Source organism: Micromys minutus, assembly GCF_963924665.1.
Source record: "Micromys minutus genome assembly, chromosome: 8".
Lineage (NCBI taxonomy): Eukaryota > Metazoa > Chordata > Mammalia > Rodentia > Muridae > Micromys > Micromys minutus.
In genome coordinates, this window is record NC_137977.1 from 61378775 (window position 1) to 61405240 (window position 26466).

The 26466-nt window shown below is 39.3% G+C and overlaps 1 protein-coding gene and 1 pseudogene across 11 annotated transcripts in view; one reads left to right on the forward strand and one right to left on the reverse strand.

Moving 5' to 3' along the window:
- Positions 1-311: 311 nt before the first annotated feature.
- The window catches only part of PIAS2 (protein inhibitor of activated STAT 2), a 73728-nt gene continuing 47573 nt past the window's right edge, over positions 312-26466 (forward strand). For all 10 annotated transcript variants that reach the window (XM_080920387.1, XM_080920383.1, XM_080920379.1 and 7 more), the window contains exons 1-2: positions 312-471; positions 18866-19340. In XM_080920387.1, coding sequence (XP_080776513.1) covers positions 448-471; positions 18866-19340 — 499 coding nt within the window. In that variant the 5' untranslated portion in view covers positions 312-447. The remainder of the gene's footprint in view (positions 472-18865; positions 19341-26466) is intronic.
- On the reverse strand, positions 2328-2645 carry LOC308423647 (cytochrome c, somatic-like; annotated as a pseudogene). Its single transcript has one exon. The product of its transcript is annotated as a cytochrome c, somatic-like (transcript).

Genomic DNA, 26466 nt, shown 5'->3' on the forward strand with positions numbered 1-26466 from the left:
TGAGTACTGCCACCTCCCCCGGCCACTTCCTCAGCCAAGGCCGCCCTCCAAGTCTGGGGAGAACGCACGGTTCCGGTACGAGCCTCGGTAGCAGCCTGCACACCCGTTCAGGAAACAGAGAGCAGGGACAGGAAGCCGAGAGCAGGACGGGGCTCAGCAGGGACAGGCCACCACCGGAAGCGCGTGGGGGGCGCTCGGGCGGAAGACCGAGCACGACGGGCCGGGGGCGCCGCGAAGGGCGGGGCCTGCGCGCGCCGGGGGCGGGGCTCCCGCTCAGGTCACGTGAGGGGCCCGGTGGAGGTGGTGGAGGTGGTGGCGCGGCGGCGGCGGCGGCCGCGGCGTCTAGAGCGGCGCCCAGTGCAGGATGTTGCAGGAGACGGCGGCGGTGTCTTTGGCGGCAGCGGGCGGAGGAGCGGTGACGGCTGAGGCGCCCGCGGGCGGGATAAAATGGCGGATTTCGAGGAGTTGAGGGTGAGCGTCGCGGGGGGAGCGGAGGCCGCAGGGCGGGGGGAGGGGAGGCGGGAGCAGCGCGGCGCCGCCGGGGCGTGCGGCCGGTTGGCGGAGCCGAGTCGTCGTCGCCGGGCGCTGCGCGGGGAGGGACAGCGAGGGCGGGCGGGTGGCCCGGGCGGCGGGCCGCACACCTGGCGGGCGGGTGGCTTGACCCGGCTGGGCACCGGCAGCGGCGTTCTCCTCGGCGGTGGCGGCCGCGGAGCACTGTGTGAAAAGACCGACCGCCCTCGGAAACGTGAAGTTGCGTTTAGGAATTTTCCTGTCCCCGCTGGGGTCTAGGCAGGTCTGTCACGAGATGAGGCCCCTTCTTCCCACCAGCGCTTTCTCCCTCAGCGTGGGGAGAAGCGCGGTCTTTTGGGAACACCGCCTTCCGTAGTCAGCCTTATACCCAGAGACTTGGTTTGTAACCATGGTAAGAAATCTTCAAAGTCCGTGTTGTCATGTATGTAGTTTGTGCTCTTGAGGAGAAACTGTTTCTTAGCAGGAGAACAAGGTCATAACTTTATTGTCGGTGCCTTTGTAGTCGGGGTCTAACATAGAGGCTGTGGGAGGTTACAAGGAAAAAGAATTTTTTTTCTCCAATAGCAGATCATCGTCACAGAAACCTTATTCCAAACTAAAACAGGTATGGTGAGCTTCACTGAAAGCCGAAGTACTGACAACATATGTGGGATGCTTACTGATAGAAATCTTGACTTGTGTGTCTATTTGTCTGTGTCTGTATTTTAATACAAACTGGAGACATAAGTATGGGTTTGAAGTTAAATGAACTTGCAACCAGTTGGGGTAATTTAGCCATGTTTGGTGTTTGGGATACTTTAATATGTTCTGTGTTGTAAGACTATTATTGTTTGTGGGAAGAGGATGTTGGCTGGCTGGACACCAACAAAAGAGTGAATGTGAAAGCTCGTACAGGGCCTACCATTTACCCTCCGGTTTCAGGAAAGAATGATTTTCCCCATAAAAATTATATGCATGGTGTATCCCTTATCAGTTTATACAGAGAACCATGACTGAAAAGGATATTTGAGCTGTATCCGTCCTAAGTGTTTAGTGGAGCTCCTGAAACAATCAGGCCCGAGCCTCACTACAGTAAACTGAACACTGACGGTATTTTCACATGCAATATTACCTTAACTTTTGCACAGTAACAGATGTATATTTCCTCTCCCAAAAAAGGTAGCTTTTTTTTTTTTTTTTAATTTGGTTGGTGTAAACCTCTCTAGGGCACGTATTAGACTTTTAGAAATGTTACTGGTTAAAGAGAAGAATTAAATTTAATCTTATAGGGTGCAAAAGGACATTAATACTTGGATTAAAGTGGAACCAGGACCTCGAAAGCAGTCCCTTTCTGTTTTCTCCATTTTGTTTTTGTGATTAAGCTTCATTTTCTCATCCCTACATCACCTGGATTTTGCATCGCCTTGTGCTGGGTAAAAGATAATGGGCTTCCCCATTCATAGTTAAGTGACCAGCAGAGACTTGGCCTCAGGGTTTCTAGAGAAAGGAAGGAAAGCTGAGTAGTTGCTGGGAGAATTATCCACTATGTTTTGCTTAAGGCAAATCCATGTTAGCTTTATATGTAAAGAACTTTATCCCAGTCTTCAGTGCAGAAAGTGATGATGATGGCACATCCTCATTTTCATAGCACCTTATTACATGTTAACTCTGCTTCAAATACTTCTCATATATATTGTTATTCTCCTAATTCAGTTTTAACCAAAACAAGTCATTCATGATCTGAATTTGGTGTATGAATTAAATTATGGTATAAAAAGCCACGAGACATTTGTTTTGTAATAAATAAGGCAGTGGAATTACTCATTAGTAGCCTTTTTAAGATAAGCTATTGGGTCTGCCCTTTCTCCCTTCTTCATAATTCCAGTGAAGATCATTTTTGTTCCAGGGATGTACTTTTTGGGATTCTCCAAAACCTCCAATCTGGTATCCTCTCCCCAGATGATGCATTTTTTTCTTGTTGGTATCTGTGTAAGAGAATCCAGCAACCTGACCTGTCTTCCGCCCAAACAGACCGTGGAGATTTGGTCCAGTCTTATGCTTGCCTCCCTTTTCCACAGTGTGGCACTGGGCACACTTCTGAAGAAAAATCTTTTTCCCTTTTCAACATCGCCCATTTTAAATTTGCGCTGGGCTGGTTAACACCACAAACTATTCAATCTCCCATTCTCTAGCGACGGACTTGCTGGCCTGCGCCTGTGTGCTGGTGGTGTCATTGCTCTCCTAATTCTACAAAGAAAATGAACATAGAGAAACTTTCACTTAGATTATAGTTTGAGAGGGAAAAGGCTAAAATTTTAAACACTAGTTACCTGATTTCAGGGTCTTGAGTTCTTGAGTCTTGTTAGATTTTATTGTTCAGGTGCCTTTGGGATTAGGAGGGATTCCTAATCCCTCCTAATTTATGAAATAAATTAAATGATAAATACTATTTTGTGTCATAAAAGTGGAAGAAAAACAGAAGAGTGCCCCCCAAAGACCCAAAAAACAAACAAACAAACAAACAAAAAACCCAAACTAAACAGCAACAACAAAAACAAAACTATAATTGGAAAGAAAGGAAAGGGGAAGAAATATCCAGGGCATTCAGAATGATGGTTTCTTGTATAGATTATTTTCAGATGATCCAGTGACAGTTAATTAAATTATAAAATCAGAGAAGAATATGGATATTAGCTTTTTTGTTTTCTTAGCAGTGGAAGAAACAGTAGACTGGATGAGACACTAGTTTAAGCTGTTGAGATTAGTCAGCATGTGCTTGGTGCTGTCTGTTCTAGAAGGATCTTGGAGAAAAATCATCCCCTCATTGTGGTTTAGTTATGTTCTTTCACTTTTTAGGCTTGGTAGGGGTGGGGTGGGGAAGGGATAAATGTGGTAGTTTGAATAGGTATGACCTCCATAGATTCATGTACTTGAATGTTTGGCCTATTGGGAATGGCACTGTTTGGGGGTGTGGATTTGTTGGAGTAGGCATGCCCTTGTTCGAGGAAGTATGTCTTTGTTTGGGTAGGCTTTTGAGGTCTTCTGTGCTCAAGCTCTGCCCAGTATGGAACACAAGTTCCTCTTAGATGCCTTCAGATCAAGATGATGTTGGCTACTACAGGTACAATGTCTGCCTGGATTCTGCCTTGCTTCCCACTATGATGATAATGGATTGAATTTCTGAGACTGTAAGCCAGCCCCAATTAAATGTTTTTCTTTGTAAGAGTTGTCTTGGTCATGGTGTCTCATTCTTTAGTGGAACCCTGAGACAGAAGAGACAGAAGTTAGTAATAGGGACTGGGGTATTGCTGACCATTTTTGTTTGGAGGAATGTATGTTTTGAAATCTTGGATTAAGAAAACAGTGGAATGCTTTAAGTGGGTCTTAATGGGTCATACAGACAGATGCATGGAAGACATTGGTGCAGAGGGTGATTTGAATTGTGGGGGTTTTAGAGAAGAATTTTAGTATGTTGTCTAAAGAATTGTGGGGGGTTCAGAGGAGAACAATTTTAGTATGTTGTCTAAAGATTGTTTTTGTGATATTTTGGTGAAGAATGTGGCTGCTTTTTGCCCTTGTCTGAAGTCTGCCTGAGGCTAAGGTGAAGGAAATCTCAAAACAGCCCAATATAGACCTTGTATTGTACATCCCTCTTCTCTCTCTCCCCACTACCCCCTCTTACTGTGGCTGCTTTGTGATTTACCTGTCAGTCCCAAGTGACTAGTAGATTACCAGTCTTGCTTTCTTCCATTCTTCTGAAAGAATATGATGAGTCTGGAGTCAGAATCCACTTGAGTGTCCAGTTCCAGGGTATGGGAATCATGGTACAAACCTGATTTTGGTAGCCATTCTAATGGGTTGAAGGAAAGGAAGGGGGGAATTCTTTGAGAAGAAGGTGGCCTGTGTAGTCAAAGGCGTTTAGAATAGTGTGGTTTGTATAAGAAGCTTTCAAGCGCCAGGGAAATTGCTTTCCTAGATGCTCACTTATAACATCTTTATTATAATTGAAGAGATGGCTAACTAGTTTGTGGATTAACTGCTAGATGTGAATTAACTTAGTATAAGATTGTTTTAGCTTCTGTCCTATTGCTCTGAAGAACCACCATGACCAAGGCAGCACTTAAAGAAAACTTTTAACTTGGGCGCACGCTTAACAGTTTGAGAAGGTTAGTTCATCATCATTACTGTGAGAAGCAAACAGGCATAGGTTAGAGTAGTAGCTAAGGTGGTGGTTCTCAACCTTTGTAAGTAGTAGTGTGATCCTTTATACAGTTCTTCATGTTGTGGTGACCCCCAACCATAAGACTATTTTCATTGCTATTTTATTACTACTTTTGCTATTGTTATGACTCTTAAATATATCATTTTTTTCTGATGGTCTTAGGTGTCCCCGTGTAAGGATCTTTTGAGCCGCAGGTTGAGAACCACTGAGTCAAGAACTTTATATCCTGATCCATAGTCAACAGGAAGACACTTGGGCCTGGCCCAGCCTTTTGAAATCTCAAAACCCATTCCCAGCCACACACTTCCTCCAACAATGCTGCACCTCCTAATCCTTCCAATCCTCAAACATTTCACCAACTGGAACCAAGTATTTGGACATTATACTTTGGGGGATATTCTCATTCAAATTACCACAGAGATCAGTGGTAGGTCTGTCATTACCACTATGGTTTTCCTCCTGAAAATTATCTCTCAAGGAGCTAAGTAAGTACTGGGTGAAGTCATGAAGGTAGAACAGTCGGGTTTCTGGAGTCAATTTAATCTATTCAGCCATTCACTAGTTTTTCCACCCTTGTTTTTCCTTGCCTGTTACACAGTTCTAGCATTGGGTTTCTGGTGGCAGTCATTCTTCAAAATTTTGTAGCAGTTCAATCTAGCCAACTTATTTTATTCAGTACACAGCTGTGAATGGAAAATCTGTTTGTAGTGACAATTCTATTTTTTTTTTTTTCTTAAAAGGACATCCCTTTATTACCTTTCTTTCATCATGGATTGAGAACTAGATTTCTGTGTATCTCACAGAAAGAATGAAGATGCACATGAGACTTTGGATGTGTGTCATAGTTGTGGGTAAACTGGAACCTGGATAGATTGTGGCATTGTAATTTGAAATCAGTTAGCTTGGTTGGTTGCTGCATAGCTCATTGCTATGTAGAGTTTTCTTAGCACACTTCGTGCCCTAGGTTTGATGGAAGTGTAGACTGTGGGTTGTGGAAAGTAGAGGTGGTTCTTTGATACTGAGTCTTAAGTAATTCTGTAGCAGGTAATTTTCTGCCTAGAAGATCCAAGTGTTCGATCCCTTTATACCAACCAGGAATCTTCAGTTTTACAACCTTAGGTACTACTAGGATAGAGGGAGAATGAGCAGTTAATGAGATGGTGAAGTTGTAAGTCCTTATCACCCCTCCACCAAACTACCGCACAGGGAAAACAGACTAATATGTTGTGTGACAGAATCCATGGAGTTTTCAGTGTTGTTAGGAAACACAATGGAGATTTAAAAAAAAAAATACATTGCTTGAGTTGTCTATGAAGGCATGCCAAATTGATGTTAATTTAAAATGAAATAGACAATTTCCAGTTGTCAGTGAACCATGATATTCTTGGGTATAAGTAGGTGCTTCTGTATTTGTTTGCTTTGTAGGTCTGTATGTTCCCTCCCGTGAACATGAATTAACTTTTCTGCTGATGAAGTGGCAGATCCCTGACATCATCTGAGCACTTCCACTTTTCCTCAGCAATTTTTGCTTTTGTTTCTGTGGATTTGATGTCTCTGTGTGTGTCTGTCTGTCTGGCCCCCCCCCACCCCCACCCCCGTTTTTCTAGATAGAGTTTCTCAGTGTAACAGTCTTAACTGTCCTGGAACTGACAGATCTACTTACTGCCTCTGCCTTTTAAGTGCTAGCATTAATGGTGTTTGCCAATACGCCTGGTTTAATGTCTATACTGAAATTATTGAATATGGGCTCTTTAGACTATTCACAAAGTCACACTAGCTAGTATCACTGTCTAAATCAGGAACAGTTTTCTTATTCCAAAAAAGTCCTATATTCAGTAGTTACTCCTTATAACACCTGCTCCCTAAGCCATAGCACCTACTAGTCTACTTTCTGTCTGTGGGTTTGACTGTCATGAGAGTTTCTTATCAATGGAATCACACAACACTGGCCTTTTAAATCTGGCTCATTTTCATTTAGCATAATGTCCTTTGGATTCATTTGTGTTGTAACAAGTACCAGTAATCTGTTCCTTTTTGTTCTGTTGTGTGAATGCGTTGTCTGGCATTGAGTTATTTTTACTTATTGGCTAGTACCAGTGTTCATCTACATGAGCATAAGTTTTATTTGGACAGAGGTTTTCAGTTATCTTGAATGGCTATTTAGGAATGGAATTGATGCATAATCTGGTTAACTTTATTTAAGGCAGCATCTCATGTAGTAGCATAGGCTGGTTTCAAACTCTGAAGACAAGGCTGGTCTTGAGCTCCTGGTTCTCCTGCCTCTAATTCCCGAGTATTGAGATTACAGGCATGGTCCGCCACTTTTGGCCTCTTTCCTTTTCCTCAGATATGAAATTACACTTAAGCATCACTCAACTTGTTTTTTTGGCTATTTTTATTTCGTGGGATTTTAGTAAGGCACATATCTCCCTGGCCTAGAAGGATTTTTTTTTTTTTTTTTTTTTTTAATGTGATGACAGAAAAGAGGAGAAATGCTTTGCTCATAAGAACGGTTCCCTTGGCTATTGTCTCTGAGTTTGAAGCTCGCCTGATCTACATACTCCCATGTTAGGGAGTAACAATAAAAACAAAACTTTTTGTTAATTCTTGCCAACTAACATTGTAATCTTCAGTTGTTTAAGTCTTCTATAGTGCTTTACAATAATGTTTTACAGTTTTAAACTGTTGTAAAAAGTTAGCTTTAGTTCTAGGCACATTTTTTTCTATAGAAATATACTTTTGATTAGACTTTGTGTAGCCATTTTTTAATGATTAATTTTTGTATAGAAAGTATACTGTCCTAAGACACACCAGAATTGGGCATCAGATCCCATCACAGATGGTTGCGAGCCACCATGTGGTTGCTGGGAATTGAACTCAGGACCTCTGGAAGAGCAGCCAGTGCTCTTAACCACTGAGCCATCTCTTCAGCTCCTGTGTAGCTTCCTACTACTTCTAATTTTGAAATTCTTTATAGATATCCTTTGGATTTTTTGGTGTGTGTGTATGTATGTATAAATGCATGCAGACAGTTATGTAATGACATCTTCGTTTCCACTTTTCTGATTATTATGCTTGTTCCCCTTTCTCACATTTCTTGTTTTAACATTGCTTGCTAAGATCTCCAATATAGTCTTGAATAGAAGCTGTTATGGGGTTGGAGGCACATTTTGAGTTTGTTTCTGACCTTAAGGGACTACTTTCAAATTGGTTTTACAGTTAAGAATGATGTTTGCTATAGGCTTATTACTCTGTTCAAGTTAATGTTTCTAGGTTTGCTAATTTAAAATCATGAATGGACACTGAATTTTAGCAAAGGCCTTTCCTATGTCTTTTGAAAAATCACTGCTTTGTAATAATTAGAATTATAGATTGGTATATTGTATTATTTCTAAACTAATTTTGTATTCAAAGTACAAATTTCACTTTGGTCATAAATTTGCCTTTTCTAGAAGAGTTTACATGGCATTACAATAATGTGTTTCATAAATATCTAATAAAGTCTGCTGTAAAATTGTTGGTGTTTTCATTGATAACTAGTTTTTAACCAATTGTTGCAGTTACTTTGTTTATAATTGTAATTTTTACCCCCTCTAGAAATTTGTTTAGTTTCTTTTCCTTCCTTCCTTCCTTCCTTCCTTCCTTCCTTCCTTCTCCTCCTTCTTCCTCCTCCTCCTTCCTTTCCCCTCCTCCTTCTCCTCCTTCTTCCTCTTTCTTCTCCTTCCTCCTCCTCCTCCTTCTTCCTCCTCCTCCTTCTTCCTTCTCCTTCTTCCTCCTCCTTCTCCTTCCTTCTCCTCCTCCTCCTTCTTCTTCCTCCTCCTCCTCCTCCTCTTTTTCTTCTTCTTTTTTTGATATCTACCTCTGCCTCCTGAATGCAGGGATTAAAAGCATGTGCTGCTGCACTTGGCTTCTCTTTACTTTTTAAAACTACCCTCATTATTTAAGTTTATCAACTGCTCTGGCTGCAGTGATTTTTAATCCCAGCATTTGGGAGTCAAAGGCAGGCAGATCTCTGAGGCCAGTCTGATCTGGTCTACAACGAGAATTCTAGGGCAGCCAGGATTACACAGAATCTCTGATTTTCTTTTTTTTAAAAGCTTGTAATCTTTAAGACTTTTCAGAGTATTACATTTTTGACTTCTTTATGTTCTTTGGACTTATTCTTTCCCTCCATAGTTTCTTATGTTGAATGGCTGTCATTATTTTTCAGTATTTTATTATACAGGCATTTAAGACCATAGGATGTGGAGTGTCTGTCTCTGTCTGTCTGTCTGAGTAGGTACTTGTGCATGTGTTTGGAGGCCAGAGGATGGATCTCTTCCTCAGTTGCTTCCCACAGTACTCTTTGAGATCCTATCTCATTGAATGTGGAGCTTATCTGTTTAGCTGCCTTGAGCTGCAGGGATCCTCCCGTCCTCACCTCCCCAGTACTGAAATTACAGGTGTGTGCTCTGGTACCCACTTTTTATGTAGATACTGGGAATCTGAACTCAAGTTCCCATGCTTGTACCAGGAGGCCTTTACTGAGTAACTGAGCCATCTCAAAAATCAATCAACCAACCAACCAACCAACCTACCTACCTATCTCATCTCACAAACCTGTTTATCCATCATCCACCATCCATCTGTGTAATGTATATGGGTATTTTATCTGCATGTATATTTGTACACTACATTTGTGCTTAGTATCCATGGAAGCCAGAAGAGGGCATCATATCTACTAGAACCAGAACTAGGGTTACAGATGGTTTTGAACTACAGTGTAGGTGCTGGAAACCTGGATTTTCTGTAAGAGCAGCAAGTGCTCTTAACCACTAAGCCATCTTTCTAGCCATCATGAACTCCTCCTCTCTCTCCCCCCAACGTATTTTGAGGCAGGATCTTTATAAGGCTGGTCTTAACCTCACTTGTGTTGCTTTTGCCTCAGTCTCTTGAATGCTGGGGTTACAGGTATATGTCACACTTGACTTTTAAATTTGGTTATTGGTTAGTAATTGCATTATGCTGGTGGCCATGGTCTATGTTATAACAATTCTTTTGAATCTGTTGAAGTTATATAGTAAATTTAAAAACAGTCTCCTTTCCTTCCTTCACTTCAGTGGTAAAGATTGATTCCAGGACCTTGCACATGCTAGGGGAGTCTCTGTAACTATGCTGTAACCCTCATGCTTTGAGGCAGATTTTTGTATTATTTCTTACAATGGTCTGAAATTGCAATCCCCTACTTCTAAGTGCTAGGATTACAGGTCCGGTGCCATTAGCCAGATGCCCAAATGGTCACTTTAAAAACACTTGTTTGTATCGACAAAATACATACTTTTTAATTTTGTCTTAATCGCTCTGATAAAACACTATGACTAAGGCAATTTATAAAAGGGAGCATTTATTGGGGCATTCTGATTTCAGAGTCAGAATCGGGGACCATTGTGGAAGGGAGAACAGCATGGAGAATAGCAGTAGGCAGGCATAGGGTCAGTGGAGTGAGCTAACTGGGAATGACTAACTGCTAGCTAATTATGTTCTTCATATCTTTTAAATTATCTCTTAAGATTTATTTTATGTGTATGAGTATTTTACTTGTATGTGTGTCCCTGGTGTTCACACTGGTTAGAAGGAGGTAGTGGGTGCTAGGAATCAGGGTCCTCTGCAAGAACATGTGCTTTTAACCACTGAGCCATCTCCCTAGCTATACTTCCCCCAACCTCCATAACCTAATAATACCCATCTTATGCCAGGATGATTTATTTATGGAACACAATGTCTCATGTATCCAGGGCTAGCCTTGAATTCATGTGACCAAAGATGACTTTGAATTGCTGATTCTTTTAACCCCACCTCTGGAATGCTGGAATTGCATGCATCAGCCACCAGGTCCAATTTTGTGCAGTGTTTGGGAATCAATTCTAGGACTTGGTGCATGCTAAACAAGCGTTCTACTAACAACTACTTCCTGAGAAAATTGCTCCCCCCATGTTTTTATTTATTTTATTATTATTTTTTTTTTGCCTAAGTTTTTTTTTTTAACATTCTGTTTTTAAATTTAAGGTTATGATTATTACATGAGTTTGAATCTGTTCTGCTGGGTGATCATCTTACTTGATTTTGAAAATTTTCTCTATTTTATGTGTGTGTACATGTGTTTATTTTCACTGTGCTGGAGCTTGAACCCAGGACCTAGTGCATTCAAATAAGTTCTCAGCCACCAAGCAACATTTCCAGCCATATTTTAATTTAAAATTTTTGTGTGTATACTATTTAATTTAAATTTGGCTTGTTAGTGTTAGTCTTAGACTATGTAATTTTAGATTTTGTTTTTAATACAATGATTCACTTGATTTTTGGAAAAAATGGTACATCCCATGTACATTAAAATTTTATGATTGTGTGTGTGTGTGTGTGTGTGTGTGTGTGTGTAGTGTTTTTGTGGAGGTCAGAAGAGTTCTAGGAGTCTGGTTTCTCCTCCCATAAGAATCCAGGAATCAAATTGGCCAGTCTGTCTCAATGCACGGCATGTACACGGGAGCCCAGCGAGGCTGATGTCAGGAAACGAGGCTCAATCATTTTCAACCTGCTCATAAACCAGTCTGCCAGTGTGCCAGCAACCTGTGCTAGGGGTTCTGTCCTCTCAGACATGAACGGAAAGCCGTATCTTCCCAGTCCTAGTGTTGACCTTTCATAATTCAGAGTGCCATCTGCTCCATAAAATGTGAAAAATTAGTTATTCATTTTTATTGTTGTGTAAGTATTAGTTATGGGTATGTATTTACTGTAATTTTTTTAGAAGAATGTCTTGAGTTAAGGTTTTGGTTATTATGGATAAAAGTTTTATAATGATTTATTTGTAGTTCATGTATCTGCACACATAAATTTTAATTTCTCTGCCCAAGAGTGTAATTGATGAGTATTATGGTTATTGTAAGTTTTTTTTAAAGAACTTGCTAAACAGTTTTTCAGAGTTGCTGTACCATTTTACTTTTGTATCAACAATGTATAGACTGATCCAAGTTCTCTGCCTCCTTGCTAGCATTTGTTGTTGCCACTTTTTTTTTTCATTTTAGCCATTCTTGTAGCTGCTAGTGAGGTTTTAATTTGCATTTCCCTGATGCCTAACTATGTTAATTTTCATGTGCCTGTTTGCCTATATATTCTCATTAATGAAATGTCTCTGCATGTCATTTGACCCTTATCTAAATGGATTGTTTCCTCCCCCCCTTCTTTTCTGTTGAACAATAACAGTTTTAAGTATATTCTGGATTCTAGTCCCTTGTTAGTGATAGTTTGAATGTATTGTATCCAAGCCTGATGAAAAGCTTACCTTTTCATTGTTATAAAGGGATGTTTTTGCAAGATGTAACTTTTGGCGAAGTCTAGTATGTCATTCTTCTTTTTGTTACTTGGTTCTTACTGTCCTATTTAAGAATTCATCCTAAACTAGATACTGAAAATCCCCTCCCCACCTTTAAAGAAAAGTCATCTGTTCCAAATACAGATGTGATCTATTTGAAGCTATGGATGTCTAACTGCTTCAGCATAATACATCTTTGTCAAATATTATTTGGGCAGATTTATTCATCATTTGTTTCTATTTCTGTGTTTTCTGTTCTGTTCTGTTGAACTACTTGCCTGTCCTTCACCTGACACAACACAATTTTGAATAGCATTGCTAAAGCTATATTGTGAAGCTGGGATAGATTGATTGTGGTTTGGTGCTGAGGGTTGATTGAATACCTTGCATATGCAATGCAACTCTATTGTAAGACCCCTCAAGTGAGACATGAGAATGGAGTTTGATGCAAATGCAAGAGGTTTATTTTCCAGCATGTTGGGGTTGACCCCCAATCAGCCCCTCAATGACAAGTGACTAGAAGGTGACCCAGATGGCTATAACAAGAAGTTTTTATACTTTAGGGGTACAGGTTACATTATTAGCAAGGTTACAGTTTAAACGTATTGGCTAAGCATATTGACCTTCGAATCTTTTGGCTAGCAAGCATGGGAAAATTATGACATGCTTTGGGACCAGAGAGTCAGGTGACTATCAGTCAGTACATTCTGCAGTGGGTGTAAGGCTGGCGAAAACCTTTAGGGTCCTTTAATGTCACTGAGCTACATCCCCAGCCCTCTGTTCTTTTAAAGGAAAGATTATGGCAGTTCTTTTGTCTATGAAATGTCATGCTCAAGATTTGGATAGTTAACTGTGTTAACATATATTATAGTTTAGGGAAAGGTGGTTGAGAAAAACATGAATACTTGTTTTGATCTTGGATTTTTTATTTTTTTATTTTTTGTAGCTTTTAACATATATGTTCAGTATGCCTATTATATTTTTATATGTAATTCTAATTTTTAAAGAGTGATTATAAGGCTGGGGTGTGCTTTTTTGTTTTGGTTTATTTGTTTCTACCCCTTGTTCATTGCTAGTTTATAGAGATGCAATTTTAGTATTTTATTTTAGCCTATTCATTCAGCCTTTTATTTTCTTGTATTACTCTACCAGGTAGAACTTTCAAAACATATTGAGCAAGTAATGAGCATAATCACTTGTGTTAGTTACTATTCTGTTGCTGTGAGGAAACACCAGGACCAAGGCAGTTTACAAAGGGAAACATTTACTTGGCAGCTTCAAACAGAGAGAGGAGGTGATGGGGAGAGAGGCAAGAAAGGGAAGGAACAAGAATAGGGGAGGGGAAATGAGATGGGACTGGCCTGAGCTTTTGAAACTTCAAAGCCCACTCCCAGCAATACATATCCTTCAAGAAGGCCACACCTGCTAATTCTTCCCAAACAGCTTTATCAACTCTGTGTGTGTGTGTGTGTGTGTGTGTGTGTGTGTGTGGTGGGGGGAGGTAGAGAGGGAGGGAGACAGCAACACATGGAGGACATGAATATTCAAACGTGAACCTACAGGGGCCATTCTCATTCAGATCATGTCACTCTTGCCTTATTTCTAATATTTGGGGAAAGTATTTACTTTACCGTTATGTAAAATATCAGGGCTCCACCGTTGTAGATACTATTTGTCAAATAAGGACTTTCCTTCTATTCTTGTTTTAAGTCACGGCTGGCATGATACTATATAGTCTACATTGCATTGAGTTATCAACAATCTCCCTGACTCAATCTCTAGTACTGATTACAGGCATGCACTACACATCCTCTTCCTCCTTAAAATCATGATTGGGTTTTGAATTTGTTGGTAGTTCTCTGAGTTGATTATAGTCACATGACTTTTTAAAAAGCTATTAAAGTGCTGTGCAATTTCTTGACCCCAGCCATGTCTCCCTGCCATAATCCCACTTAGTGTGATGGTATAATCTTTTCTATGTAATAATATTCTGTTATGACTTTTGTTTATATTGATTTATATTGGTTTGTAGGGCTTTTTTTTTTTTTTTTTTTTGTAGAATTCTGTAAAGCCGAGGCCTCAATTTCTTTTTTAAAAATGTGTATATGTATGTTCCAGAGTATATGTACCACATACATGTAGTACTTGAGGAGACCAGAAGAGGGAGAATTCCTTTACAGTTAGAGCTGTAGGTGACTGTGAGCCACCCAGCGTGGGTGCTGGGAGCAAACTTCAGTCCTTTGTAAGAGCAGCAGATGTTCTTCATAGTCCTCACAATTGGGGTGAGGGAACTTTTGAGTTATGACTTAAAAACTTGGTGTGGTGATACGATACCCCTTCAATCCCAGCATTTGGGGAGGCAGAGGGTCTCTGTTGAGTTCAAGACCAGACCAGTCTAGCTTACATGATCAGTTCCAGGCCAGCAAGGTTACATAGTGAGCTCCTTTACACACACACACACACACACACACACACACACACACACACACACACACACACACCCCGCTATCAAATACATTTCTTGGCAAATTAGGATACTTAAATTTTTGTTTTGATAGTTTGTTTTGTAAGAAATGGGTCTGTTTTCTCTAATTTACCACATTTATAGGTAGAGTTCTTTCCACTCTTGTGTTATCTTTCTAATACAGTTTTTGTAGTGATTTTCCCAATTTGGCTTTTAATAGTTAATTTCTTATTTGGGAGTTATTAATAGATTTCTATTGTTTTAACTTGTCATTTTATCTGTTTCCTTTTGTGCCATCCTGAGCTTTAGATTTTGTTTGCCTATGCTTATTTGTTGCGGGGTTGATTTTATTTTTCTTTCCTCTTTGTCATTTTTTCCCTCACTTTACCACTTGTGAAGTTACATACATTTTTGCCTCTTCACATTCTCTTGATATCTTGAAATTTTGATGTTAGTCTAAAAGTACTTTTGCTTTCTCACCTACAAAACAGTTTAACCTGCTCACATGCTTATTGTTACCTTTCCAGGTTTCTTAAGTCTTTTCTACAGTAAATACTCACTTAGGAAAAATATTATCCTTCCCTACTCGGGTTTGTTATACTCTTCGCTTATTTTTCTGGCCTTTGTTTTTGATGATGAGGCAAGCACTACTATTAGCAGCCGTTCGTCCAGCTATTATAACTCATCCTTCTAGCTTTTAGTTCAGCAGAGGTGATGATCTAAATTTGTTTTTTGTTTTGTTTTGTTTTTTTTTCCAGGTATGTTTTATTTTTGTCATGCTTTGGAATTTGTGTCCTTACATCTCCTCAGATTTTTTTTTCCTCCTTATTTACATTTACCTTTTAAAAGTCTTTTGTATATACTTTTTTTCTTCAAGAAAGAGTTCATAGCCCACACTGCTTTCAAACTTGCCATCCTTCTGCTTCATTCTATAGATTGCTGAAATAGCAGGTATGTACCACCATGCCCAGTTTCTTTTATCATAATTATTACTTTTTTTGGAGCTCAGATCTCTATTCCTGCTATTCTAGAACTAGCTAAGTAGATCAGGCTGGCCTTGAACTCAAAGATCCTCCAGGCCCTGTCTGGGGTGCTGTGATTAAAGATGAGTGCCACCATGCCTGGCTGCTATTATTATTATTATTATTATTACTACTATTACTACTACTACTGCTGCTGCTGCTGCTGCTGCTGCTGCTACTACTACTACTACTACATTGTGCATTTGTTTCCTTTTTTGTTTTTAAGTTTGACTTCATTTTACTTTCTAGTTCATGTTTTTTGCTTGGGCCTTTAATTCCTCCCCCCATTTGGTTGCTTTTGATACTATTTGTTTTTTAAACTATTTTTTAAAGAACTGTGGGTTGTTTAATGCATTTTTAAATCTAGTGTGTTGGTTTTTTAAGGATTCATTTTTTTACTTCATGTGTATGAGTGTCTTGTTTGAATGTGTGTTTGTGTATCATGTCCATGCCCTGCCTGTGGAAGCCATAAGATCTGCTGGACCTGGAATTACAAGTGGTTGAGAGCTACCGAGTGGCTGCTGAGAACTGAAACTGAGTTTTCTGCAAGAGCCATCTTTCTAGCCCCTATAGTATATTCTTCATTTCTTCTTTTCATAGGTGACATTTGATTTTGTTTTTGTTGACCTGAGATGACTTAAAATATTTTATTTTAAGCAAGAGATCTACTTAAAGTCCCTCAAGTAAAAGTAGGCTTAATTATAGGGCATGGTTTTATAAGGAATGGGACTTTCCATGACTTGTGAAAAAGACGGTGGTTAGGAATTAAAGAGATCTGTATCATTTGCCATGCAGCCTATCTTAGGATGTTAGTATATTTTTTGCTATATTGATTTTGTTAACTTTTTCATTATTCCTATTTATAAATGTAGATATAGGTATATATTTATATATATATACACACACACCTAAATATACACATATACACATAGTAGTAACTAAAATAGGTAGCATTTAATAATACAATTTATCAGTTTTCCTGGCAATTAGCAAACTGGACTCCCAGGTCCTGTCACATGTATTGACAGATGGGGAAAGTCAGCAACACTTGTATCAATTTCTAACCAAGTAGAGTTCACCTAAATTTCAGACGTTTTAGTTTCCATCTTAGGCTTAATTAAGGGTTGAAAAGCAATTTCAAAGAAACAGTGTACTGGTTTTATATGTAATGAGAACATTTTCCTAATTAATGTGGTATTTTCTAATGTGGCGTATCTAGCTTGCCTTCATATATATCACAACTTTAAAGTTTTTATACTACAGTGTACTTATATATAATAAATAGTACTTATATATTTTTTATAGTATATGTATAATTAGATGTGACAAATATTGTATCCCTAATTTTAACTTTATAGCCCTCGAACTCACTAAATAGATCAGGCTGGCCTTGAACTTACAGAAATGTACCTGCTTCTGCCTTTTTAAAATTTTTTTGCTTTGGGAATGATGCTTAGGCCTTGTGAATAAGACATGACCTGATATTGAGATACCCCTAGCTCTGTGCATCTTAAAAAAAACAAAACAAAACAAAACAACAACAACAACCAAAAAAAAAACCACCGTTTTATTTTTGGTAGAGAAATTCCTCTGGGTAGAGCAAGTAGAAGTTAGACATACTGAAAGCCAGCCTATGGAGCCAGTAGAGTGGAATGGGGATAACAACAAAACAACAGCTTCAAAGACCGTACTAAAGATACAGACATGAACTATTGGTGAAGCAAAATAACTGAAAATCACTCTTGCCCTGTTGTCACAGCAGATTAGCCTGACTCCTTGAGGGCTCTGATGACTTATCTATACTCCTTTTCAAAGTACCTGAATAAAACTTGGTTAGAAAACTTAAGTTTAGAAAAAAAGTAGCATTGTTTAAGAAAATTTTAATTTTTAACTACAAGATGTGAGTGTGTGTGGGTATGTGCATGCCAGTACAGTTGTCTTAGAAACCAAAAGAGAGATCTCCTATGAGCTGCTTGATGAGAGTGCTAGGAATTGAACCCTGGTCCTCTGGAAGAGCAGTCCAAGTGTTCTTAAGGACTGAGCCATCTCTAAGAGCTCAGGGTTCAGAGTCTTGGTGACAGGGTTTGGCCTTTCACCTGTGTATAGATTTTGGGTCCCAGGTTTCCCACTGGGTGTTCTTGACCTTTACACCACTATCTTCAGAAATTTCAATGTAAATGTTTGTATAATTCAGAATCCTTTGATGCCACATCTTTATTTCTAAGCCCCTATATCTTTTTAGTTTGTATACAGTATGTCTCCCTACTCCCTGTTTTTCTTCCCTGGAGTTAAGGCCTTTAATCTTACAGGAAAGGAACCCTGGCTGCCACATGACTAACTGATGAGATAGGTAGGATAGGGAAACCCCAGATCACAAGGAGAGGAGGGTCTCCTGAGAGCAGGTTTTGGATGGTCAGTCTATATCTCTTCCTTTCGCATGTGGCATAGGGAAATCTCACCTGTGTTGTTTACCTCTTCCATTCAGAACTGAATGAAAATCACCCAGTAGCTAGACTTAAAAGGCAGCATGTGGTGTAAATTACTTACTAGATGTTATGGACTAGACACATGAGATATGTAGACTAGGCATTGCTTATTATGTAAAAGTCAGCAAGAGTGGCATGAGAGTAATCTTAATTTTTTAAGGATAGTGACAGCTGCTTTCCTTACTTTGTAGAGCTTTTACACTCATTTGGATAATCTACATTTTTAAAGTTATTTTTAAAGTTGAACTGTTAAATATAGGATATATGTGATTCTTAGTCTTAATATTTTTAAGTATCTTTTAAAAATGATTTTGTTTGTTCCTTAATGCTTGAGTTAGGGTTAAAAAAATGCATTGGCTTTAGATATCAGTTAGAGCTGAGTTTTGTAGATTTTACTAAGCAGCACTAGAAGTTAAACATGTGACAGAAAAAGTCTGACTCATTTGTTTAACTAGTTTTGTAACAAATGTTATGTTGTATGTTAGGAAATCTTAGTTTTGAAAAGAACATTTTCATTAAAGACTTTGTAGTGAAGAAGCAAATAGGGATTTTTATTAGAACATAATCTGACAGGAAAGTGTCTAATAAGCACCAAGACTAGTTAACAAAATAAGGAGGAAAGCAAATTTGATTTAATAATATAACTCAAATGGAAGTTCCAAGAGAAGATAGTTTCTGAATACTATATTCTATGTGTTGTGGTATATGTAATATTGACTACTATCAGGAAAAATCTGGTTTTACAGTATATTTTAGGTAGAACTTTTAAAAAAACATGCTTGACAATGACATGTCTTTTTTCCTCCCCCTTTTTAGAATATGGTTTCTAGTTTTAGGGTTTCTGAATTACAAGTGTTACTGGGCTTTGCTGGACGGAATAAAAGTGGGCGTAAGCATGACCTCCTGATGAGGGCGTTGCATTTATTGAAGAGTGGCTGCAGCCCTGCGGTTCAGATTAAAATTCGAGAATTATATAGACGCCGATACCCACGGACACTTGAAGGACTTTCTGATCTATCCACAATCAAATCATCGGTTTTCAGTTTGGATGGTAGTTCATCACCAGTAGAACCTGACTTGGCTGTGGCTGGAATCCACTCGTTGCCTTCTACTTCAATTACACCTCATTCACCATCATCTCCTGTTGGTTCTGTGCTGCTTCAAGACACTAAGCCCACATTTGAGATGCAGCAACCATCTCCTCCCATTCCTCCTGTCCATCCTGATGTGCAGTTAAAAAACCTGCCCTTCTATGATGTCCTTGATGTTCTCATCAAGCCCACAAGTTTAGGTAAGTATTAAGAAAAAATTATTTTTAATTAAAATTTTTTAGAAGTGAATAAAATAAAATAACCTTCAGCTATTGGTTAGTGATTTGTTATTAATACCCTAACATCAGTAGGCAGGGTTGGCAAGATAATCCTGATAATCTGAAATTAGTCCCCAAGACCCCTGCAAATTCTCTGCTTTTGCACACGTGTACCACAGCATGCATATAGCCACAGATAAGTGTTAAAAATATTTGTAAGAAAATGATAGTCGGGTGTGATGTACAGCAGTTCAAGAGATTTGTTTAGCAAGGCTATAGGGAGGCTAGCCTAGACTACCTAGTAAACTGGAGGCTGAGCTGGGTTACATATTGAGTCCTTATTTTAAAAACAAAACAAACACCCCTACCTTCCTCCCAAAAATAAGGGGCTAGGGAAATGCTTTAGTGTGTAAAAGCAACAAGAACCTGTATCTAGAACCTGTGTAGACCCAGACTTGGGTAACTCATACTGTGTAGTCTCTGTATTCTTACAGGGAGTTGGGAAGTAAAGACAGAAAATCCCTGGATGTTTAGTGTGAGAGTGTCTCTCTCATACACACACAAACACACACACACACACACACACACACACACAATATGTCTGACACTGTGGGCTCCTTCCTGTATTGGCAGGTGAACGTGGGTGCACACATGAACGTTTAAAATCAAAACAAGTCATGCATGGTGGAACTTGTTCCTGTAGGACTCAAACCTATAGTCCTAGTACTTGGGAATTGAGGCAAGAGGGTTGCTGAGAATCAGGGGCTAAACTGGGCTACATAGGAAGACTCTGTCTCAAAAGCCAGACAAGACAACAAAACCAAACAACTACAAACTTAAGATATTACTGCTAAACATTTAAGTGTATGAGCAAAAATTGTGATAAACATAAGTAAAGTTTAATTTTAAAATGTTCTATCATTTTAGTGTCTTTATTTTTCTAGTTTGTAAGAATTGTGTCTGTGTGATGGGTATAGGGAGGGGCATAAAAAGCCAGTATAAAACTTAAACTGTTTTTTGTCCTTTGTAGTCTTGTGTTGCTCAGGCTAAACTAGAATGCTGTCTTACTGCCTCAGATGTCCAAGAGCTGAGATTACAGGTGTCTCAGCATCTACCTAGCTTTTTTTTTCTTTAAGATTTGGGTATCTTTTATTTCATTTTTTTCTGCCCTTTTAATTCCTGTGGCTAGAACTACCTCGTATACTTTTTATGTCTAAGGACTCAGATTGCTTTTGTATGAATTGGGAATAAATTTAGACCTTAATATCTATCACATTTTGATAGTCTTACAGAGTCCTAGCTTTTGTTTAATGTAGTTTTAAACTACTTTCCCAACAAATAACCCTCTCAGCTGAAGCGATGACTCAGTGAATGTAGTAAGTACTGCTTTTGGAGAAGACCCTTTTGGATTTCCAGCACCCACATCAGGGAGCTGGGAGCCTGGAACTCCAGCTCTGCACACCTTTACTCCCACATAAGCGCGTATACATCACTAAAAGAGCAAAACTTTTTTTTTTTTTTAAGATTTATTTATTTTCTGGACATGAGATATGAGTACACTGTAGCTGTATGCAGACACACCAGAAGAGGGCATCAGATCTCATTACAGATGGTTGTGAGACACCATGTGGTAGCTGAGAATTGAACTCAGGACCTTTGGAAGAGCAATCAATGCTTTTAACCACTGAGCCATCTCTCTAGCCTAGAATAAATCTTAAATCATATACTTCTTATATATTTTTCCAATGGCAAAAGGTTTCTGATAAATTTTACAATTTTTTAATATACCTTATAATTTATATTATATCATTCTGACTCAAGAAGTTGTTGTCGCATGGGGCTGGCTAATGAGATTTACATGGTCTGATTGTTGTCAGGCCAAGATGGCTACTTGGTAACCAATGTGGTAGAGGTCTGACTTGCACAAATTGTTAGTGTGTGTGTGTGTGTGTGTGTGTGTGTGTGTGTGAGAGAGAGAGAGAGAGAGAGAGAGAGAGAGAGAGAGAGAGAGAGACATACAAATATATGTAGTAAGAATAATAATGTCTAACCACAAAAACTCTACAGATTTGAAATTTTTATATGAAAATTTTCTTATTGTTTAAGCTTCATTTTGAAATTAATATTAGAGGAAAGGCAGTATGCCTCAGTGGGTCAAAGACAGTTGTAACCACACCTGAAGGCAGGAGTGTGATACTCATAATCTAGGTGATGGATGAAGAGAACTGCCTCCTGCATGCTATCATCTGGGCTCTACAAGTGCTCTGTTGCATGTACACTCAGCAAAAACAAACAGAACACTCTTTATAACAGGAGACTGGGTACAGTGAGAGGCACATGCCTGTGTTATTCCTAAATAAAGGAAGGATGATCAGGAACCCAAAGTCATTCTTGACTATAAAGTCTCAGCTCAACGTGAGCTGCTGAAGACCCACTCTCAAGTTTCTGGTGGCAGTGGTACCCACCTTTAACCTCAGCACATGGGAGGCAGATGCAGGTGGATCGCCTAGTTCACATAATGAGTTCCAAGGCAGCCTAACCCTAAGCCTGAAAACCAACCAAACAAAAACCCAATCAACCAAAATAATAGCAGGGATAAGTATTGAGAACGCTTGGTTTATCTTCCTTCATAATTGTACTTTATTTTTTCTTCTTCCTCCTTTCTTCTCCTTCCTCCTCCTCCTCCCTTCTTCTCTTTTTTTAAACAATACAAAAACAAGGCCTCACTGTGTAGCCCTAGCAGTCCTAGAACTTGGTATGTGGATGAGACTGGCCTACAAAATTTCAGCGATCCACTCGCCTATGCCTCATGAGTGTTGGGCTTAATGTGTGTACCACCTTTCCTTGCTCATTTTTTAAACCTCTTATCCCCTTCTAGTTTCTTTGATTTGGATAAGATAACTTATTTTCCCTCCCTCTCTTCTTCTCTTCCTCCATCCACTCCTTTTTCTTTTAAGCATAGTTGACATGTTTTCTTTTTTTATTCTGGTTTTTGGTTATACCAATGCACAGCACTGTGACTCATTTACATGTTTTTTTCCCCCTCTGGAATTAATGCAAAATTATGCTGTATTTTGGATGTTGAATACTGTTTATGTGTTAAAGGTTTGGTACCATTTGGGTGTGTTAGAAGGTGAGGTTTCAGTGGGCAGTCTTCAGGTTACTAAACATGCTCATCCACCCATACTTTCTTCTCTCCTTTCCTCTATCCTCATCTCCTTTGCTTCCTTCCTCCATCCCTTCCTGACTAAGGTGTGAGCAGTTCTGCTCTAATAAGTGTTAATGACTATGATGTCACTTTATAGGATAAAAGCAATAAAATTCTGAAAACTTTAGAATTGATTCAGGAACTTATTGTGAGGAGTATTTACTTAGCACACTTCAGTAAGCCTATGTGATGTGAGGACTCCTCAGGAACATCGCACAGAAGAGAATTCTGTAGAACAGAGCCTGTGGCATAGTGGTTACAGTAAAACATTTGACCACTTCTAAAGTGAGGCCAAGAAGTAATCAGCAATGTATCTTATTAACATCCACAGTGTAGGTGGTAAATTCTAGAACCTCATAGTTTTCTTTCCCTACTGCTTTGTTCAGAAATAGAAATGCTTTTTCTTTAACTGCTAGTGTAGCTTTTCTTTTACTAATTTCAGCAACATTAAAGGAAAATAGTTTTTTGGTTTGTTTTGGTTTTGGTTTGAGACAGGCTTCTCTGTATAACCTTGGCTGTCTTGGAACTGGCATAGTGTGCATATCTGTAACTTGGGGAGCCAAGGCAGGAGTATGGAGACCTCAAAGTCGGGACACTTCAGAGAGGGTGTGAAAATTGGGGCAGGGTGCTGGCTGGTAGCTCAAGGTTTAAGGCCTTCCCTAGCACGTGTGAAGCCTAGAACTGAATTTGATCTCTAGAACTGAAAAAGGGGCAGGGAGTAACAACTGAGAGTGTGGTTATGATTATGAACTATATACATTATGCTCAGATTTTACATCAGCTTAATTAATGAGGAATTGAATTACACTTTTAGAGACTTGCAGGAGCTCGGGGTACCAAATATGTGTATACTTGGGATTATTGGAATTTATGTTGAGAGCTCCAGTTAATCATAGAAGTTAAAATTGTAGTGCACAATTGTAAGCTGAAATAGTGAAGAACTGAGTAGGCTGCAGGAGGCTTGAGAAGTATAGGTTTGCTCGGAAAAGAGCTAAGGCCATTGCTAATGGAGGACTGTGCAGAGTAGAATTTAGAGCTGGCTTACTCAGACATGTGACACACAGTAGCAGAGGAATTTGATGGAAGGGAAATTGGTAGAGAAGACAGACAGTGAGCAGAACAGTGTCAGTGAGGATGGCAACAGCGTCAGGGAAGAAGGTTTTAGGCAACAACAGGACTCAGAGTGGAAGCCAGAGAACACTGAAGTCAAGGAAAGGACTTGTGGTAGTTCTACTGTGGGGTAGATGTCTTCCTCTTCTATAACTCTGATTTAAGCTCACTATTTTTAGATATAAGAAATCTCAATTTTTCTGGCCTCTTCAGTTAACTTTTGCAGTGGTGAATATTAATATGATGATGACATGTGTGGTGTTAATCAAATAATCAAAATTGGAATAGTTTGATAATATAAAGTGGCTATATTTCTCCTGTTAACAATTGTATATAAATGAGCCTTTGTACATTTTTATAAAAATTTTAAGCTTTAATTTAATATCCCCTTGTATTTTAAGGAATATTTTTTCTCCCAACTTCATTTTTACTGGCATAAAATGCACGTGACATCAAATTGTCTACAGACTCCCATCAGCAGTCCCTCCCTGTTTCCTTTCATCTTGTAAAACTGAAACTCTGAGCCCATAAAGCTTTAATTCCCCATTTCTTCTTTTTTAGCTTCTAGCAACCACAGCTGTACTTTTTGTATCTGAGATTGATTCAGCTAAACACTTCTTGTAAATGACATCACAGAACAACAGCTTTTGCTATTGGCTTGTTTCACAGCATAGTAGCCAACATACTTGTCTTGGCATAGTAGAAATCATTTTTTCCCTTCTTAAAACTGAAAATTACATGTATTTCTGGCTTTTGCCTATTCATATGTCTGTTCTTTGAACACTTTGTTGCTTTCACATTTTAGCTGTTGTGAATAATACTTTTTTTTTAAAGATTTGTTTACGTATGTATGTATGTATGCATGCATGTATGTATTTAAGTACACTGTAGCTGTCTTCAGACACACCAGAAGAGGGCATCAGATCTCATTACAGATGGTTGTGAGCCACCATGTGGTTGCTGGAATTTGAACTCAGGACTTCTGGAAGAGCAGCCAGTGCTCTTAACCACTGAGCCATCTCTCCAGCCTGTGAATAATACTTTTATGAATATGAATGTAAAGATCTCTTTATCAAAAGTAAAATTGTTGGATCATATAATGATTGTTTTTAAAGAATTTTTTATTTTATGTATAAGAGTACACTAGCTGTCCTAAAACATACCAGAAGAGGGCTTTGGATCCCATTACAGATGGTTGTGAGCCATCATCTGGTTGATGGGAATTGAACTCGGGACCTCTGGAAGAGCAGTCAGTGCTCTTAACCACTGAGCCATCTCTTCAGCCCCCATAATGATTGGTTTTTAATTTTTATGCAACTCCCATGCTGTTTACTACAACAGCTGCAGTGTTTTATGTTGCTTTGAACAGTATACAGCTTTGCATGAGAATTTTTCCACAGCCATGCCACAGTGTTCTGGTTTGGGGGATAGTGCTTTATTTTGGATAGTAGCCAACCCAGTGGGTATAAAGTAATATTGGAGTCTTCCTTGAAGTTCTCTAATTATGAATTATATTGATTGCTTTTTCATGTGATAATTAGCCATTATGTATGTTGTTTAGAGAGAAGTCTTTACAAATTCTTTGCCCAGTTTTAAAAAAATAATTATCATAGGCACTATAGCTGTCTTCAGACACGCCAGAAGAGGGCATCAGATCTCATTACAGATGGTTGTGAGCCACCATGTGGGTGCTGGGATTTGAACTCAGGACCTCTGGAAGAGCAGTTGGTGCTCTTAACCACTGTTCTCCAGTCCCTCAGTTTTTGTTTTTCTTTTAATTTTTTTATTGGATATTCTCTGCATTTACATTTCAGAAGTTATCCCTTTCCCCCAATCTCATCCCCTCTCCCCCTCCCATTACCTCCATGAAGATGCCCCTTCTCCCAGCCATCCTCTCCCACCTCAGCACCTTGGCGTTTTCCTACACTGGGAAAACGAGCCTCTCCTTCATTGATGTCAGAAAATGCTATCCTCTGAGGCCATGGGTCTCTCCATGTGAACTCATTGGTTGGTGTTTCAATCCCTTGGAGCTGTGGTGGGTTTGGTTAGCTGATCATTTTGTTCTTCCCATGGGATTGCAGACCTTCAGCTCCTTCAGTCCTTTCTCTAGCTCCTTCATTGGGGTCCTAGTATTCAAGCCACTGGTTAGCTACAGGCATCCTCCTCTGTTATCAGTATGGCTCTGGCAGAGCCTCTGAGGAGGCATCCATATCAGGTTCCTGTCAGTAAGCACTACTTGGCATCAGCAATAGTGCTTGAGTTTGGTGGCTGCATATGGGGTGGATCCCCAGGTGAGGCACTCTTCGGATGATCTTTTCTCCAATCCCTGTTTCTCTATTTGTCCCTTTATTTCCTCCCATAAACGTTTTGCTCTCTCTTCTAAGAAGGACTAAGGTATACACCTCCTGGCCTTCCTTCTCTTTGAGCTTCATAAGTTCTGTGGATGGTTTCTTGGGTATTTCGAAGTTTTTGGGCTAGTAAGTACATACCATGTTCTTTTGTGACTGGGTCACGTCCCTCAGGATGGTAGTTTTAAGTTCCACTGATTTGCCTAGAAATATCATAAAGTCATTTGGGGTTTTTTGTTTGTTTGTTTTTTTGTTCGTTTTGGGTTTATTTATTTACTTAAATATAATACACTGTAGCTGTCATCAGACACACCAGATGAGGGCATCAGATCCCATTACAGATAGTTGTGAGCCACCATGTGGCTGCTGGGAATTGAACTCAGGATGTCTGGAAGAGCAGTCAGTGCTCTTAACCACTGAGCCATCTCTCCAGTCTGAAGTC